General features: G+C 34.0%; 1 protein-coding gene across 1 annotated transcript; it reads left to right on the forward strand.

Annotated features, from left to right (window-relative positions):
* Positions 1 to 1,454: 1,454 nt before the first annotated feature.
* Positions 1,455 to 2,294, forward strand: LOC149186147 (uncharacterized). The gene is made up of 2 exons (XM_089409237.1): positions 1,455 to 1,898; positions 2,238 to 2,294. The coding sequence occupies exons 1-2, from the start codon at positions 1,455 to 1,457 to the stop codon at positions 2,292 to 2,294; spliced, it is 501 nt and encodes a 166-aa protein (XP_089265363.1).
* Positions 2,295 to 14,101: the final 11,807 nt, after the last annotated feature.

Below are 14,101 nucleotides of genomic sequence, written 5' to 3' on the forward strand. Positions count from 1 at the left end.
AATTAAATACACTCTTAGTGAATCTAAGAAAGTTTTCGGTAAAAATCACATAATGAGAATTTTGTCTAAGCTTTTCTAACCATCAAGTGTGGTTCATAACCATAAGCTTGGTTTATCTACAAGATATAGAACAAGATCATGGCATCAAGTTAAATAGAAGAAGAATTATTTTAGTTGTATAGATTTGACTAAATAAATAATATTATTAATAAATAATATTTTCATATAAATAAAACCTTTAGATTGTGACTAAATATATAATATGATAATATAAAAAAATAATTATTAATTTTAAATTAAGGAAAATATTCAATCAAAATGAAATTTGTAATGAAATGAATATCTAAAAATCAAAATAATATTTAAGTCAAACCTAAATAATCAAAACAATAAAATAATTTATATTGTTAGTCTTTTTTGCAGCTCAATTAGTCATGGCACGGAAAATGCCCCTATTCATTGGTATAAGTAAAAGTAGATTGTCACACTGGTATGAAACCACCTCAATTGCCATTTCCTCTCTACCATATCTCTTAAATAATTTGTTTTTATTATTAGTAAGAAATTATTTTTTATCTATTCATCTATCACAATTAACTAAACTCACATCATCTTCTTGTTTTAGTGAGATCTTTTGGAAGTTTCTCCAAGTTTTTCTTGTTTAATTTCTCTAAAATCAGTGAGGAATTTGTCTAATTTCTCTAAAATCAAGCAGGAATTTATCCAAACCACAAGTTTGATGGGTAACTCATAAAAAATCAAAATGAATTTGGATTTTGGAAAGTGGTGAATCCATACATACACTAAAAACCCAGTTTAAATAACACAGAACAAAATCTTACCTCATACACTAAAAACCCAGTTTAAATAACACAGAACAAAATCTTACCTCAAATATTTCCACTGAATTTAAACTCCATACAATCCCAGAAAAATGACAGTAAAAAAACTCCATTCCTATATATTATATATATATGATTTTCCTGCGGAATACACTACCATTCTCATTTATAAAATGATATGGAAAGTTTGATTCGGTTCAATTAATGATAGTAACTTTCTCAGCAGTCGTCTATGAATTTTCATCATGCTTTTTAATTTATAACTGTCTAAATATCTATATATGATTTTCCTGCGGCATACACTATCATTCTCATCTATAAAATGATATGGAAAGTTTGATTTGGTTCACTTAATGATAATAACTTTGTCAGCAGTCGTCTATGAATTTTCATCATCCTTTTTAGTTTATAACTGTCTAAATATCTGTAAAATTTAAACTTGATAGTCGAATTCTTTCAATATCATCATCTGAATAGGGCACGATCTTTTGGCTAACCCCACGCGACTGTTCCGCTTCAAGTGTGGAGGACCAGCTGACAGGTCGAACATTAGGTGATGGATGGCATATTCGCAGTATGTTTTAAGACACCTTCTGTCATGGGTCCTCATCCATGGCAAGGGTACCACCGCAGCTGCAACATTTCAGTCACCGTCACCCTCTATATCATGACTACAGACGTTATGGATACGAATGTGATGGTTGCAAGAGAGACGGTGAAGGTTTCGCATACCGATTCATGGCCTGTGGCTTGAACCTCCATGAGTCCTGCGCTCGGGCTCACCAGCCGCTTCATGATAATCATTTTCATCCTCAACATACCCTAATCGTCAGAGGAGGCGAGGTCTGTGGAAAAGAGCTTTTGGGAAATTTAAATTATGTCTGCCGGGATGAGCAGTGTCGGTTTAGCATGCATATATGGTGTGCACATCTCCCTCCTGAACTCAATCATTATCGCCATCCACGGCACACCCTTCGACTGGAACCAACTCCAGAGACTATAGTCATGCATTGTCGTGTACCCGAGGATGACTGTATTCCTACGCGTCTGAGCTATGTATGTGAACAATGCCCTGTATTTGTTCTACACATTTACTGTGCTACATTACCTTTCCATTGGATGGAGGAGACGATATTGCGAATAATGGGGTTGCGCTAAAAACTCTCCAGCTGCACTGAAAACCATGACGTGGAATGAATGCCCTTAGAAATTTTTAAACAATGCAACACCAGTATTAAATTGGAACTTATTAAATTTTATCAGATTACTAATCAAATTATTTCGTTCTTTTCAACAAAAGTTTTCCACTGCTAATAAAATTTCCTCCAATTTTCTTTGTTTAGTATTATGTAAATCTGTTTCTATTATTTGTTACGTTGCTTTTATGATCTGCAGAACGCGAGTTTGCCTTTCTTCCCCTGCACATACATTTGCAAAGTCTACAGTTGCTGAATCTCCACGTATTCTCATCAATGAGGCATCACGACAAATCCTTAGGGAGATGGGAAGATTGGGGAACTATTATAGAGTGTTAAAATAAATTTTAATAATCACAAAATAACATGATATAAATCTTCTTTGAAATCTGAAAAATATTTGGATAAATATTTACATGAAAAGTGATAAAGAAAGATTTATGATTATGATTTCAATTTTAAATGTTTTTTGGTAAATTATATAGGGGAGAAATATTGAGTATAATTTTATAATGGTTACAATATATTTTTAGAGTTTTTTTGTTGGGAATAATGCTTAATTAGTCATGTAAATTGCTGACAAATTAGTCATTAGATTTTCTGTTCTATGCAAAATTAGGGTAGCAAATTGTTAGGGTTGTCGGTGCTGGAAATTAGTTGAGTGTCACTAGATTTGTTTCGGAGTTGATTGATAATCATTCTAGTAATAATTTTACTATATAAGAATGTAGTTAATGGTTCAATTAATATATGAGATTTACAACAGTTCTTAGCTCACCCAATAACTGTGTTTTATTTGTTTAATTTTTTTTATATGTATTTTTCTTCATAGTTATGTTGGTTTATTAGCTAGCTTAAAAGAGCCATTTCATGTTCTACAAGTGGTATAACATGTCGAATTCTAGCCAAATGCCAATTCCAGAATTTAATGGGAACACTTATGATTATTGGTGCATTAAGATGCTAACATTTTTTATTGGAAAAAATTTGTGGGAAATTGTTGAATCGGGATATGAGGAGCCAGCTGATTGGAATGCCCTTACAACCAATGAAAGAACAACAAGAAAGGAAGCAAGAAAGAAGCATGCTCAAGCTTTATTTCACATTCAAATAGCTCTTGATAAGAGCTTATTTCCAAGAATATCAGAAGAAAAAACTACCAAAGATGCGTGGGAGACTCTACAAGAAGCTTACCAAGGTAGTGATCAAGTTAAGGTGGTCAGAATTTGAAGATGCAAGAAGCTTAAACTGTGAGTGAATATTCTGTGAGAGTCAAAGATGTGGTCAATAAAATGGCTACACTTGGAGAAATGGCAAGTAATGAAGTTTTAATTAAAAAAGTATTGAGATCTTTAACACATAAATGGAATCATGTTGCCATAATCATGGAAGAAAGTAAGGATTTGAAAAAACTATAGTTTTATCAATTTGTTGGATATTTGATGTCTCATGAAGAAAGATTAGAGGACACTTTTGAAGGTTTAAAGAAAGCTTTTTCATCAAAATTACAAATTACAAAGAATGAAAATGCAAGTAGCAGCAGTGCCAAAATCAATCATGGTCACGGTAAATGACAAAGCCAAAATTCTTCAAGAGGTAGAGGAAGAGGTGGCTCAAGTGCAAGAGGTAGTTTTATAGGAAGAGGTAGATGTAGATTTGATAAGAGAAATGTTTGATGTTACTATTGTAATAGGTATGGCCACTTTGAAAGACATTGCAGATTGAAAGAAGGTAAAAGTGCTAATTATGCTCAAGAAAGTGGTGAGTATCCCCGAGATCACTTATTTTTATCTTATGAAAAAGGTGAAAATACTAGTAAAGATGTTTGGTACGTAGATTTTGGATGCTCTAACCATATGACAGGGAATGAGAAGTTGTTTTCAGCAAAAGATGGAAGTTTCAAATCCAAGATCCGGCTTGGTGATGATAAATCATTGGAGGTTGTTGTCAAAGGAGCTATGGAGGTCCAAACAAAAGAAGGTATAAAGAGTATTCATGACATTTATTATACTCCACAATTGAAGCATATTTTGTTTAGCATTAGGTAGGTATGTGAGAAAAATTATAAAGTAGTATTTGAAAATAAGACATGTACTATCAATGATAAGAATAAGGGAAATAGGGTGGTCATTGATGTGCCTACGACAAGAAATAGGATGTTTCCCTTGAGGTTTGACGAACATAACAACAATCCTGCAAATATGGCTTATGAGGATTCAAATTGGTTATGGCATCTCAGGTATGGGCATTTAAATTTTCACAGTTTGAAGTTTCTAACCTCACATGCATTAGTTTATGGTTTACCTAAGGTAGGAGAGCATAAGGAGGTTTTTGAAGGATGTGCTAAAGTAAAGCATGCAAGGGGAAGGTTTCCAAAGGGAACTACATGGAGGGCTCATTGTCCACTTCAGCTTGTTCATTCAGACATATGTGGTCCTGTGCATACTAAGAGTTTGGGTAAGTCATCATATTTCATCACTTTTACTGATGATTACTCACGAAATTGTTGGGTATAATTTTTGAAGGCCAAAAGTGAAGCCCTAGATACATTTAAGAAGTTCAAAGCCCTTGTATAAAATGAGAAAGGGTGCAAGATCAAATGTTTGCAGACTAATGGTGGAGGAGAATTTTGCTCAAAAGCTTTCCAGAGTTATTGTGATATAAATGGCATGAGGGGGCATCATACTACAACATACACACCCTAACAAATTGGCATAGCTGAAAGAAAGAATCATACTGTGGTTGAAATGGCAAGATGCATCTTACGAACTAAGGGGTTGAGCAACTCTTATTGGGGAGATGTAGTTGCTACAACAGTGTACATCCTCAACCATAGCCCCACTAGTGCACTAGAAAAGATGACACGTTATGAAGCTTGCTATGGAAAAAGGCCTAATGTTAATCATTTCAAAGTTTTTGGTTGTTTGGCTTATGTGCATGTACTTGATCAGAATAGAAAAAAGTTAGATGCAAAAAGTGAGTTATGTATTTTTATTGGGTATAGTGAGACAAGCAAAGCTTATAAATTGTATAATCCTCTAACTAACAAGCTTATTATCTTGAGAGATGTAATTTTTTATGAAGGGGGAGTTTATGGTCATCAAAAAGGCCATGTTGAGAAGACAAAATTTGTTTTGAATGATGATATAATTGTTGATATTGATCATGAGCAGCCAACTAATGTTTCTATAACTAGTGGGTTAACTCCACCAATGAGCCCTTCATCAATTTCTTCAACATCAAGTTCAAGTCCAATTTCTTCTCCAAGCTTTACAAGGAAGGTAAGAAGATTGAGTGATATTTATCAGCGTGTTAAAAATAGCAACAAGAAATGATAAAAATAGAATTCAGTATATTCCAATTTTAATTTGTCCTTGAATTAAAATTCGAATTTAGTCTCACCAGCTACTTGAAAAATAATTAATTAATTCATCTTGGATTAATTAGTTGGAGAAATTCAATTTAGAAGTCTCTGTGAAGTCATGCAACATTTATCCCTTAAATTAAGGAGATTATCCCTTAATTAAGGAGATAAGGTTGAGTTGTATTTTAGTTCTAATTAGTTAGCTCGGTTTACTAAGTTAAGTCCAATTAGATTAGTTCCAAACTGTTTGAGGAACTAATTGTGGGTTCAGTCAGTTAATGCATGCATGCATCAAACTAGTGTACTCCAGATAATTGAAGATTCTCTCATCATTAACTCATGCATGTCTATTCTAAGAAAGACCGAGTTGAGATTAAAGACAAGGACATTGTACTATCATTTGCATGAGTTTCCTATAAAGGAAACTCATCCATGCAGAAGAAGAAGGTTCACTGAGGATTGCATAGTTTACAGGGTGTGAGATCACTGTGAGTGATCAATCTTCCACTTGGTAACAGTAGGATCACCCAGGAGAAACTGCGCAAGGAAATAGGAGGCTTGGAGGGTTGAGGAGAAGCTTTGTGAGAAGCTTTGTTTTCCTCTGAGCATCGAGGAGGATTGTACAAAGAGTTGTGAGAGCTAAAGCTTTGCGTAATTCTGAGGTATTTACACCTTGTATGATAATACAGATAGTGGGGTTTTTAACTGAGGCTTTCCCTTGAGTATTATTTTGTGTTTTATGTGCATTGATTCTTCTTTTGGTTATATGTGTTCCGCTTGATCTTGCTCAAATCTATTAAGCTTCCACAAGTTTGATTTTAGAAGTAGATTAAAGTATTTTGCTTTAGTATATTGCATTATTAGGTTAATATACAGTCAGAATTTCATAGAGATGAGTGCAAATCAAGCACATGAAGAAAGCCCAATAGGTGAGATAGTCAATTTTGCTTTATTAGCCAAGGCTGATTTTGAACCATCATGTTTTGAAGATGCATGTACTAATGAGGTTTGGATGCAAGCCATGCAAGAAGAGGTGGATTACATTCAAAGTAATGACACATGGAAGTTGGCATAGCTTCCACATGACAAGAAAAAGATTGGAATCAAATGGCTCTATAAGACTAAATTTAACAGTGATGGGAGTGTTGAAAGACACAAAGCAAGATCAGTTGCTAAAGTATTCACACAGAAGTGTGGAAATGACAATGAAGAGACATTTGCACCAGTAGCAAGACAAGAGACCATTAGGATATTGATTTCATTAGCAACTCAGAAAAAGTGGAGCATACATCATATGGACGTGAAAAGTGCCTTCTTGAATGGGTACTTAGAAGAGGAAGTATATGTGGAGCAGCCACAAGGTTTTGAAGTGGAAGGAAAGGAGAATAATGTCTACAAGTTGAAGAAGGCTTTGTATGGCTTCAAGCACATGCCAAGAGTGTGGTATGCTAGGATTGATGGATACTTTAAGGAAAATGGCTTCCAGAGAAGTAAAAGTGATCCTACCCTTTACTACAAACAAGAAGGTATTGATATTCTATTCATAACTTTGTATGTTGATGATCTATTTTATATGGGTAGTAGTTCTAAGATGAATGACAAATTCAAAGTTGCTATGATGAATGAATTTGAGATGAAAGACCTAGGCATCATGAAATATTTTCTAGGAATGGAGGTTTATCAAAGTAAGGATGAGATTTTCATTTGTCAGACAAAGTATGCACAGGATATGCTAAATAAATTTGATATGCTTGATTGTAATCCATCCCCTACTCCAAGTGCTCATGGAGAGGTGTTATGTACATATGATGGTGTTGATTTAGTTGATGAGAAAAGTTACAGAATTATTGTGGGGAGCTTGATACTTCTAACCCACACAAGGCCTGATATTACATATTCAGTGTCACTTGTTTCAAGATATATGACAAATCCATCTGAAAATACATATGAAGAGAGCTAAGAGGATTTTAAGGTATGTGAAAAACACTCTAAATTTTTGTATTCATTACTACTCTTCTGAAAAGTTCAATCTTGTTGGATTTAGTGATTCAGATTGGGGAGGTAGTATTGATGATTGTAAGTCCACATCTGGAAATTGTTTCTCTTTTGGTTATGGCTTGATTACATGGAGTTCAAAAAAAAAAAACATTGTTGCTCTCTCATCCACAGAGGTGGAGTATGTTGCAGTTAGCTCAACAGGTACACAAGCTCTTTGGCTCAGAAAAAATTTGGAAGAAAGTGGAGAAAAACAAATTCAGCCTACAGTGACTTATTGTGCTAATTTAAGTACAATCAATTTAGCAAAGAATCCAGTTCATCACATTAGGACAAATCATTTTGACATGAAATATCACTTCATTAGAGATTTGGTGCAGAAGAAGTATATTGAATTGAAGCATATAAATACTCAGCATCAGCTAGCAGATATCTTCACCAAAGCAGTTGCAAAAACTCAATTTTTGGCACTATGAAATAAGATAGTAAATCCTCATTAATCATTAAGGGGGAGTGTTGGGAATATGTATTAATTAGCTATGTAAATCGCTCACAAAATAGTAAGCAAATTTTGTGTTCTCTACAAAATTAGGGAAGCAAATTGTTAGGTTGGTCAGTGCTGGAAATTAGTTATAGTTCCAGTGGATTTGTTTTAGAGTTGATTGATAATCATTTTAGTAATAATTTTATTATATAAGAATGTAGTTAATGGTTCAATTAATATATGAGAATTACATCTCTTTTTAGCTGACATAGTAATAGTGTTTTATTTGTTTAATTTTTTTTATATGTATTTTTCTTCATAGTTATGTTGGCTTAAAGAAGCTATTTCATATTCTACATTTTTTAACTAGAGTGTCACAAATTTATTTTTTCTTTAGTATATTATTGTTTTATATTATGTAGTTTTTACCTATTTTATGAACCATCTTATAATGGATTATCCTAAGCCTTTAAATTTTACTATAAAATATTAGGACTTATACAAGATTATGGACTCATAAATTATCTTTATTAATTCTCATTAATTGACATTCAATGGTTACAATCAATAAGCTATTCTACTTAAAATTTCACATTTGGACTCCAAAGAAAGTTGTCTACTCCACTAGAGAATTTCTCTCATCCATAATCTACAATCTCTTAATCTACAAACAAAAGTTCTTAATTGCCTCTACTGCATCATTAGATTGACTCCTATCTATCCTCACTATAATTTGATTGCAAATATGTTATTTCTTCATTTGGGCAATTGGAAATATATACAAAACATATAACTAATACTTATGGGAAGAATGTTTTATCAATGATCTATTGTAGGAGATTAGAGAACAAGTCTGGATGGTTTATCCCACTTCTTAATTGGAGGGCTCTAAATGAACTAGAAAAGTACATATAGTGCCATTTGTCTAGAAAAAGGAAAATTATGGTATTCCATGACCACATGGACCTCATATTTCTACAACCAATTCACATACTCATTATTCCTTGAGGCTCCATAAGTTGACTTCAACAAAAGTAGAGACAAATTAATTCAATTAATTGATGTGATATTTCAAAATTACATTAATACCACAAAACTAGAGACAACTTAATACCATGTAGAAATGAGTCAATCCCAGATAGTTAGGAAAGTCCTAGATAATCACTATTCATGCACACATCCTATGTTTGTAATTCTTTGAAACTCAATACACTTTATGTAATCTCCCAATCCACTATCTCCCTATGTTAGTAGACATCCATACTCTATTAAGAATAAGGCTAAGCTCATATCCCCAATGTATAAGAAAGTCTAGAGTTCAAGAATAACACTAAATATTAGGGCATACCTTAGACCTAAAAAATTGAGATTATGCAAGATTTCCCTTTAGGTACAAGTCTAAAAGCTAACATGCAGTCCAGATCAAGTGGATGGCACATTATCTCCCATTAATCACATATATGAGATATCCACATATCAAATTTCAAGAATGTTTTATAACACTAATTAACGATTAGTCCATGCAAAAAAAATTAACCTCATAAGACTATTAAGCTATATTAAATATTAAAACTGGCCCTATAAAACTATTAGAGTTGATCTGAATCTTAAGAGGTCTTATAACCTAATTCTATGTGTAAATCATAATACAATATTTTTTATATAAAAGCTAACTTAATCCATATATAACTGATGGGTTCAACCCCAACCAAAGTTGAATTTGTCAACCAGACATTTTGTAAAAAAGCAAAGACAAGAGAATGAAGGCTGAGAAAGAAAAAACCCAAAATTTACCTCATTAGATGTAATAACTATCATTTGCACCTAATGTTGCAAAGGAAATGCCATAAGGCATAGTGTGTGGAAGAATATTGAAATGTGAATGGGCTTTTGTGGGCTTTTTTGAAAGCAAGGGTCGATGATTTTGAGTTTTAATTTGAGGAAGCCATGCCGAAAACCATTTTTGGGGGTTAAAGTGGCTACAAAATGGAATGAAAGTAGTCATAAATATTCATTGAACTTGTTTAGACACCTTTGTATGTGGATAAAAATTGTGTAGTTTAAGGTGAAGGTAAACGAATGAATTCACAAGAACAACAACCGGGTATCCATATTGACTTGGATAGGGTTATTTAAGAAATCAATATTCAAATGGGAAATTTAATTAATATGAAGATATATTGAAAAAATGTATTATATTCATTAAAATCAATTGATTTTGTTATCAAAATATGTTAAAACCCATTGATAATGAATTGGTTGTGAAGACATAAACTATCAAAATGGTATTTGATCTTGAGATATCCTTTTTTAAGTTTCAAATGGAAAATACAAATAGTGAATTGTAACAGAAGAGGTTCGAGAAGCAATATAATATTCTAAAGAACATTGTGCTTGTCATTCCATATTTGAAGTTGTATCAAAACTTGTTGGAGGCATCGAAGACCTGAAGAAGCAGTAATGTACCTGCAAAATGTATATTTTGTTAGAATTTGTAATATGTAAATCAGTTGTGGAAATTTATTAGTAATACTTTGGAGGTGACTTGTGTTAAAATGAATTTGGAATGAATGGAAATGAAGTTACCTTTGCCATGGGGATTTATATATTGTTAGTGGAAGATGCATGGTGAATAATGGCATACTGAACACCATTGGAGATTTATGCATAGTTGGAGATGCATATTTCTTGCTTGCCATTCTGCTCATAGTTGCTTAGGTGTGCTATTTTTGAGTCCATATGTCCTATTGCAAAAGAAAGAAAATGTTAGAATGAGATGTATAGATAATATAAAGACATTCTAATATTTGCATAATTATTAATGATGATTACATTTGGTTGTTGTTGAAAGATATGAAAGGTATGTTATGAAATAGAATGAGCTAAATAAATGGTGGAAACCGTTTGGTGATGTTAAAGTATGGGTTGGAGCAGATTATCTGGAGGTGGCACTGAACGGAGAATTTCTTCTGTGTGTTTTCTGCGAGTAATGTTTTTGTTTTTCTTCATTTTGCTGTAATGATTGAAACTGAATGCAGGGCTAATCCCGAGATCTTGTAGAGAAGGTACTCTTGAAATTGTTGTGAATGTGAGACCTTGATGTTTTGTTTTTCCAATGTCAATTGTTGCTTTTGGAAGTGTCATACCTTGAGATTTATGTATGGTTAAAGCCCAAGCCATCTTCAGTGGAATTTGTGCACGTCCATTTCTTTTTACTGCTAGAATAGGCAAGTGAGTGGGGTTTCTTTCATCCCAAGGAGGCCCGATGTATTTGGGAAAATATACGACAACAAATGTTGGAATTTGTGGTGGTGCAGTTGATTCTTTGTAAAATATGGTTACAATTTCTTTGAGGGAACCATTAACAAGTCTGGCTGAAACCCAAAGGTTGGAAGTTAACATAACTTTTTCGCCATTGCATAGTAATACAATTCGCTCAAGTTGCTCGTCTTCTAAGGAAATTTTGGAATATGTGTTGTCATATTCAGCAATGGATCTTGCGATTGGAGTGTTTAGAGATCTCATCATTTGCTTATTATGGACCATTGTTTAAGCATTTGTTGGAAATAGATGCATGGAATCATGGAAGGAATGGATTTCATCTTGTGATAAAAAGGAATCTGTGTGTGATTTGAGTATGTTGTAGTCGTCGATTGTTAGATTTGCATCTCTAATGTTATGGAGAATGTTCCTAAAAGTAACCTGTGTGATCTTGTCACCTTGTTGATGAAATATTGTGTCTAATGTGATGACTGTGTTGAAGGTGTTCCACAATGCGCTTTCGTAGCTCGTCCCTACATATAGAGGTATATCTTTAACGGGAGGTAGCTGACCGAGATCACCAACCAATATAATGGAACAACTGCCAAAAGGAGTGTTTCTTTGTTGTGGAAATGCCTCTCGAAAAGGTTCATCAATATGGCTAAGAAGCTTTGGCCCAATGAAGCTCATTTCATCGATTAGGATGTATCTTATATGCCTGAGTTCTTCTTGGAATTTTGCAAGAGCATTACCTTCTAACGACATAAGATCCTTTATAGGAAGGTGCAGTGCAAAATGAATTTTCGATGCTTGTATGTTGAAGGCAGCAACCCCTGTAGGGGCGAGAAGCATGATCGGTGAAGGTTTTGGGCTTGCAAGGGTTATGAGCATATCTTTGATGCAATTGATAAGGAGGGATTTTCCTGTACAAGGAGTGCCTTGTATTATCATTCTAAGAGTGGTTAAATAATCCTTCTTAGCAAAATGATTAGAAATAATATTTAGAGATTTTCTTTGCATTGGAGATAATGTAGTAAGGGTCGCTAGGATATGTTGATGTGTTTGAAGAATGCGTTGGATGGAGCAACTATTCTCAATGAATTGTATGGAATTATTTTGTAGATCTAATGGGATATTGGTATGATTCCAGTTATGTCATCAAAGCCATGAAGGCCAAGCATGTCAAGGTCATTTATGAGAAGCTCATTTGTAGGGTGTAATTGGGAAAATAATTCCCATTCATTTATTACCATGGTGTCTAGAGGATTGGTTTCATGAATAGTTGAGGTATCATTTGCGACAGATTCAATATCAGATAGTGTGTGGTGTTGATGCCAAGGATTGTATAATGGAAAAAATGTTTGCCAATTTGTGATGAAATCTGCAGCAGAATCTCCTATATCTTGTACGATATGGTGAAAAGGTTTGTATAGCATAAGTTCAACTCTGCAAAAGTCAACGTAGCAAGGTTCAGTTGTGGATGGTATGGAGGAGTAACGTGGTATGACCTGAACAATTGCTTTTGTAGGTCTTTGCTTCCATTTGTTTGTTTTACGATGAGGATCATATGATCAGGATCTTGCTAATTCTATAAGTGATGTGGATTCTAGGGTAGAAGGGTGCTGGATATATGTATCTATGATGTGTGGGAATGTAGTGGAGGTGGTCTTTGTTTTTGGAAGGCGCATAAGAATTTTTTGGTTTACATTTAAAGAAATGAATGGTTGACTACATAATGTTAATGGTAATTTTTGCAGCATATGGCAGGTTTCTTGTCCTCCAATGTCACGATCAACAAGGGTTCTGCAAGAAATTTTTGAAATGCAGATGTTTCTGGGTCAGCAATGGGTGAAGCCAGGACAATTCTACGTAGCATGTGGTGGAAGCTTTCAGATTTTTTTTGCTTTGGATACATATTTGGAGATATATTTTTGTACAGCATGTATGGAGAGTACTGGTTGGCAGTCAACATTTGCATTCCAAATAGATAGGATGGTAGGGTTATGGCTATTGAGTCGATCGTCGTTGCGAGCAGTGGTGTATGTTTTTTGGCCATTGGAATCAATGAATAAGGTTGATTTTGGATGTAATTCCCATGGTGCTTTATAACGACATTGGAATGAGGATCCACTCTTTCTTAGGCATGTGCTTTCTGTGCATTTTGTGTGATGCTCAACACAATTGATGAGTTGTTCATAGTCATTGAAAGGATTGGTTCTAAATATTTGCGGTGTGGACAATAGACAAGGGTAGTCAGGATTTGTCCAAGCAATTGGTTGGTTTGAAGTCGAAGGAGTACGAGGGTTCCAAGCGGAAATATATTTGTTGAAGAACTGCCTAGTAATATCAACTGCTTCTATGCCTTCCCAGTTGAGGCTTTCCATATCAGGTGCATTTTCTATCCAAAGGAAAGCATGGGTGTGTGAAAATTCCCTATGTTGCCATTCATACCTATCAAGTATGCATTTTTGTAATAGGTGAGGAATGATGTTTTGAGTTTTTCGAAAAACAATGCAGTAGAATGCGTACCTGTACCAGTAGTCTTTTGTCTTCAAGTGTTTCTCTAAGATAATCTCATGAAATGCTATGAATCTATGGTGCATATATAGTGATGTTAAATGTGGGTTAGAGATAATGTTATCATTTCTCCACTTTTGTTGTTTTGAAATATCAGAAGGTTGACATCCCTGCATGATTGCATGAAGATCAAGCCATTTTGTATCAGCTGCACTTAATGTGAAGAAGAATGTTGGGCAACTGAGTTGAGATATCATGTCTGTTAGTTCATTTTTAGCTTTGTGCCAAAATGATCTTGTTCCACATAAAGAGCTACCGAATCGCATGACTTGCTCTGCTAATTTCTCATTTGGAAATTGTTCTAATTAGATGTTCATATCTTGAATAGATATTGGGAAGTTATCTGCGATGTTCTTTTTCTCAAAAATTGATGTTGTTGCTT

The sequence above is a fragment of the Pinus tabuliformis genome, chromosome 3_1 (genome assembly GCF_031772625.1).
Source record: "Pinus tabuliformis cultivar Carrire ecotype Pingquan chromosome 3_1, CPIR1, whole genome shotgun sequence".
In the NCBI taxonomy this organism is placed as follows: domain Eukaryota; kingdom Viridiplantae; phylum Streptophyta; class Pinopsida; order Pinales; family Pinaceae; genus Pinus; species Pinus tabuliformis.